This window comes from Aulonocara sp. 'chitande type north' Nkhata Bay, linkage group LG18 (genome assembly GCF_057382095.1).
Source record: "Aulonocara sp. 'chitande type north' Nkhata Bay isolate Kocher_YH1m ecotype deep benthic linkage group LG18, A_spYH_male_GT1.1, whole genome shotgun sequence".
Lineage (NCBI taxonomy): Eukaryota > Metazoa > Chordata > Actinopteri > Cichliformes > Cichlidae > Aulonocara > Aulonocara sp. 'chitande type north' Nkhata Bay.
In genome coordinates, this window is record NC_141361.1 from 20789455 (window position 1) to 20795454 (window position 6000).

The 6000-nt window shown below is 43.3% G+C and overlaps 1 protein-coding gene across 1 annotated transcript in view; it reads left to right on the forward strand.

Annotated features, from left to right (window-relative positions):
* The window catches only part of ptch2 (patched 2), a 28034-nt gene extending 22554 nt beyond the window's left edge, over positions 1-5480 (forward strand). Inside the window, exons 21-23 of the mRNA XM_086272003.1 lie at positions 2479-2881; positions 2971-3544; positions 3648-5480. Of these exons, the coding sequence (XP_086128129.1) occupies positions 2479-2881; positions 2971-3544; positions 3648-3682 (1012 nt within the window). The 3' untranslated portion in view covers positions 3683-5480. The remainder of the gene's footprint in view (positions 1-2478; positions 2882-2970; positions 3545-3647) is intronic.
* The last annotated feature ends 520 nt before the right edge of the window (positions 5481-6000 follow it).

Below are 6000 nucleotides of genomic sequence, written 5' to 3' on the forward strand. Positions count from 1 at the left end.
TCTTTCACACATACACAGGGGAATCTGTAAAAATTCCTATCATCTGTTTGGCATTCCCGCCTTCCACGTTGGATGCCGTAATGAAAAAGAAGTGGAGCTAAATTTGAACTGGTCAGATGCTCTGCGGCCCACCAACAGACCCTCTGTTTGTGTGTGTGTGTGTGTGTGTGTGTGTGTGTGTGTGTGTGTGTGTGTGTGTGTGTGTAAGAGAGTCTACACTGGTGAGTGTACATTGTGTGCGCATCTGCTCTGTGTGCGTGTGTTTTCTACCACTGTTTCATGGTCAGAGTGGAAAAAAGGCGAATACCTCCATGTTTTTCAGCCGAATGTGGTCTCGGCCCAAACCCTAAACCACAGCCTTGAGCTCACAGACTGCAGCAGGCCTCCATGACATAAAAAGCACAGTTTTCTTCAGAAACGGAGACAGAAGCAGAGGGAGCAGGAGACGTTTTCTGAGAGTGGCTTCCGTACAAGGACATAAGGTCTTTGTGGGTGGCTAGATCACAGCCTGATGAGTAGATCTTCCAAAACTGTTGGATTACACTCATAAAGAAATGTACATATATTTAGGTACCGGTAGCGGGAATTTGAGAATACCTGGGAAGTTGGGTTGGAATTAAGGGTGCCAGAGCAAATTTCCAGTACTTTTTCTCTGCTCACGTTTTTGAGAGACAATTTTCAAAAAAACAGAGCGTGAAGGAGAGACAGAGGGGACTAGTCTCTGTTGGAGGTCTTGTTTAGCTGTAGCTGTAGCTGATTGGGGGAAGCCAAGGCTGGCTAGCTGGGGAGTAGCATAAATATACTGCTGTAAACATCTCCTGGCCTTGTAATGCACTGAATAAACAGCACGCCTAATTCAGCTCTGCTCAGAGACCTCTCTCACACACATACTTACGTAGAATGTGCATGCATGCAGGCAGGCCACAAGTCAGTGCGCACGCACGCACACACACGGGTGTACACACGTGGAGAAACGCACATACGTACATGCGTGTAAGCGCTTACTGTCTCATTCTTACACACACACATACGACTCTGCAGGCCTGACAACGAATGGAAAAGATTACAGTTTATATAAACAACAGAATTCCTAACAGTGAGACGCTGTTGGAGGTCCCACCAACGTCTCACTCTCTTTCTTTCTGTCTCTTTTTCCGCCACGTAAAGAATTGTCATTTTGGGGTAAAAGCAAGTGAGCTCAAATGTGGACGCCATTCTAAAATAGTAATGATAATATTGATAAACTATTTATCATTTCGCCATCTGCAGGTGAATGCGCATTAATTCGATTAAGCATGCTTGTTAAATATGTGCGTCCCTGCAGGGTTTTGGCAAAGCAGCTTATGAATATCCTTCTGATAACAGAGGAAAATAAGGACAGCTGCTAGAGAGGAAAAGAGCAAACATATCAGACAAAAGAGTGACCTTTGTCAAGTGAGGTAGTAGTAATAATCACTGTAGTAGTCCATTGAGAGGGAATGTTTCCATAACACTCTGCAGCTATTATCCTTGTCCTTGTTGGCTTTTTTCCCTCATACCAACTGTCATTTTTTTCCCTCCCTCCCTCTTTTTTTTCTTGTTTTACCTCTTTAAGTCTGGCTGGTGGTTAGCATCTCACTGTCTCCCTGCTTTCTGTTAGTGTTTAAGTGGAGTCCTCTCTAATTTTCTTGGGGAGCTCTTTCTTGTGGCCTGCCTCCACCCCTGGCCTCCTCAGAGCTGTACAGAGATGGAAACACACACACATACACACACACACGCACAGTGTGAGCAGAAAGAAAAAAAGAAAACGAGCGAGAGAATATCTTGTAGCAGCAGCAGTGGAGGCATCAAAGCATGTTTTAGTTGGACTAAGCAGGGAATCAGATTTGCCCCCACCACCCAACCCCCTCGCCTTTGATACACAAACACTGGGCTTTCCCTGTATTCTTCCCCAGAGCTACTTCCCTTCCTCATGTGCCAACTATGTGTGTGTTTGGAGTGTTTGGAGCCGCACACACACGTGTGTTTTTGTCCATTTAAAGAAAAGAAAAAAAAATGTGTTGCATAACAAAAATGTTAAATAGAAAAATGGATAAAGCAAAAAAAAAAAAAAACCCCAAAAAACCCCAAACATTTGTCAAATGTTAAATGTCTTGTACTTTGTGTGAAAGTGTCATGAGCTTGGCTGACAGTTTTAATGCATCTGTATTTTAGCCAAATCCCTATAAAACTTAGCATGCAAAAGAAAATAGGATTAAATGAATTGCAGCTCTGTCACTGCACGTTCCAGTTGATTGAAAAAATTGCCAATAGGCTAAAGAGAGATGACAGACCTGCTCTGTCCTTTGGCATTTGTCTGATTTCAGGATGGTTAAATGCATTAACAGCGATCAGTCACTACTGCGTGTTACCGTTTGCTTTTATTCTGACACTGATTCTTTGTCGTGTCTGTTTTCGGTTCACGCCCAAACTAACATCTCATGTCTCTCCATCCTTCAGGTATTTCTTCGCTGTGCTAGCCATCCTGACTGTTTTGGGGATGCTTAATGGCTTGGTTCTCCTCCCAGTCCTCCTCTCCATGATGGGTCCTCCGGCTGAGGTCACCCCGGTTGACAATGCCAGCTGCCTGCCGTCGCCTTCTCCAGAGCCTCCGCTGCCTCCACCAATGACCCATCATGGGTACTACACAGGCCACCCCAACCCACGCTCTCGTCAACAGGCGTTTTCTGAGTCATCAGACTCTGAGTATTACTCTGAGTTGACCACTACATCAGGGATTGGGGAGGAGGATTATAAGTACTGTGAACGGAGTGCATACTTAGCATCGCACACCAGCGTTCCACCAGCAACATCTCATATACTGCTGGAAGCGAGCAAAGACCCGAGCTTCCCTAAACTTACGGTACGCTGCATGAGCACGCAGACAAATTAAGCTGCCCTATTGTTCATCAAATCTTCTGAAAGTTAACTGTAAACATTTCTTTGTTTTAGGTGGTGAAGCCATTTAGAGAAAATGCAACAGCTCCTGGTGGGAGGATTGAACCATTAAGTGAATCTTCCTACATTGCACAGTCTCCTCTTGGATCCCAGGTTACATGCTGGGATGAAAACAAGCGGGAGCAGCAGAGGGGCTCCCAGAGACTCCAGGCTCAGCCTGGCCAACACTTACCCGGCGACAGAGCCCACTTTCCTGGGAGGACTTTTCAGAGCGGCCCCAGGTTCCAGAACGTTAGAGGGCCTCAGCCAAACAGGACTAAAGGGCTGAGCTATAGCCATAGCAACTCTACCCTGCCAACACAACAAGGCTCCGCTGGGGGACCTGTTACTATGGTTACAGCCACGGCTTCTGTGACAGTGGCTGTCCACCCGACCTTGCCGGGAGCAGCATACCAAGGCTACATGCATGAAGGTTTTGACACGGACAGCGAGTCGGACTGTTTTGAGGCTGCTAAGAGGACATGTGGTGACAAAACAAACTTTTCTTCATGTAAAAGAGACTCTCTAGAGCTCCAGGACTTGGAAGCAACACAGGGCCAGACAGAATATCAGCTTGACAAGACACAAGGTGAGCAAAGTTTTCAGGCTTCTTTGTCACTGACAGTAACATGTGACCGTGACTTAATGTCCCCCGTGCCTAAAGTCTGATCGCTCTCTTCTGTCTGCTGCAGGTGAGCTGAGGATCCAGGCACCCAAAGACTGCTAGACCCTCTCACACGCCTCGCCCTCTCTCTTCGAATCTCTGGGCTACTCCCCAGAACGTCCACATGGCGTCACGTCACACATTGACAGCTGTACATAGACTCTAAAGAATAAATGAGAGGTTTTACTTCAAGGACGTGTTAAGACGAAAAAAATATTTCTTTTAAGAATTATATAAATTTATGAGTATATATTTTAATACTAAACAAGAGGGAAGCTATTTAAAAGAGTACTGTATAACTTGGGTATTCTCTTGTGTAAAAGTTCAGATGTAAAAGATTATCTTCAAGTGGGGTGGTTGATTTTATTTGTTTCTTTTTTGTGTTTTTTTTTTTTTTTGGGTTGCCCCCCTGCACTGTATAGAATAAGAAATGTGCTATATGTTTTCACAAAGCTGAGATGTTATTAAGATTATAGGCTATTGAACATACATGGTCAGTGTTTTATTTCTATTTGTATTATGTTCCTTTTTTTGCTGCTACACTTCAAAATAATTTTAAGCAATTTGCCTTAAAAGAAAAATGCAGTACCCCTCCCTCCCCCTTCTCCTGTTAGCATCTATCACAGTGTTGCGCTGTGAGGTATTCTGTATCTGACAGACTCTCTGCCATAGTGTGCACTGTAAAAACTTACACAGCAGATGGTGTTTTCTTAACAGTAGTAACCGCCGTGCCTTCACTACATCACCCTTCCCCTGTTATCACAGCATTCAGAGCTCAGTATTATGTTGTAATTGTATAAATATGTTTTTATCGCTTTCTCTTGTCGAGACACAGAATGTGTACCACGATTGGCAGTGATTGGCTGACGCTTGTCACCATCTATCTGAAAATGGTCAAATCTGATCAGTCAGCCATCATGACACGCTTAATTCATATTGCCTGTGCCCCAACGGCCTCTGCAGTTTTAAATTACTTGAAGGAGCTTTGATGTCTTTTTTTCCTGCAGTTTTTGTAAGCTCTACAGTGGGTGATGTTTACTTTTGTCACTTTAACAAAAGTGTCGTTCACCTTCTCGTATTAGTTTTGAAAGGGAATCTTAAAATTCACAAATGCAAAGGGAGTTATTTTAGTTTATTATTTTCTTCTCTTTCTTTTCTTTGCTGGCTGCTTTAGGGTTATTAGGGTCTCTTGTTATCGTGACCCTGTGCAATTATTACACGATGTAAACCGGTTTCAATCTAGTTAGCGCTTCGACACGCTCTGACTCACTTTTTTTTTTCTAATGACTCACTCTGTCTGTTAATGCAAACCTCATATATGTGTCATGTTACATTTCTTTCATTTCATTTGCTTTACAGAGTTTCAGTTGTTATTATTCTTGTTCAGTATTGGTCTAATCACTGCCAGGTTAAATAATTGCAGGGAGAAACTTGCAGATCTATTTGTGTGTGTCTACGTGTGTGTGTGTCATTTTCCAAGTGGCAGCTTTGGTTTTTTTGTTTTGTTTTTTTATTTTGGAAATATGAAAAAACAGTCAAGTAGCTACTGCAGCTGAACAAAAACACCTTTCACAGTTTGATCACACCATAGACAGCCAGGAGGTGTTGTCAGTATCTGTGTGTGTGTGTGTGTGTGTGTGTGTGAATGTGCGGGTGTGTGTGTGCGCGCTTGCGGGAAGGGGGTGGGCGAGGGAGTCCTGCATTGATTTGTAGTTTATTTCAGAAAAAAATGTTAATGTCATGCCATATAAATTATTTATATTAAATTTTTATTTTTGTAGTTTGTACAGTTGTTAGTATCTAGACTGAAGTTCTATTTTTAAAGAGTAAATATATATTATATATAAATATATCTATTTGTGGCTGAGTTTGCTTTTATTTTATTGTTCTGTTGACTTTGGGGGGGGGGGGGGTGGACTGGAGGGCGGGAGGTCATGGGAGGGAAGGGGTTCACAACACTTTAGAGCTGAGGCCTTTGTGTGTGTGTGTGTGAGAGAGCAGGAGGTGTGCGTGCGTGTGTGTGAAGCAGAGGGGGCGGTTGGAGGACCATGAAGGAGAAGGTGTGTAGGAGTCACTGTTACACCTTGTTTTTGAGTCTCCTCTTGGCCCTTCCTTCTTCATTGTCAGTTTTAAAAATGTTCTTGTCCACGTCTAAAACACTGTGACTTCTGAAAACTATGCTCAAGAAAAAACCCTTGTGTGACCATTATGTTCCCTCACCTGCTATAGAAATTTAACTAACAAAATAAATGGAATGAAAAAAAGTGCTTCTTCGGTCTTTGCCAGTCTTTGCGTGTGTGTATGTCCACCTGTTGCCCTGTAAATAAATAAAATGGGAGCACACATCTCACACACTGTGGCCTGTTCTCTCATCAAGACAC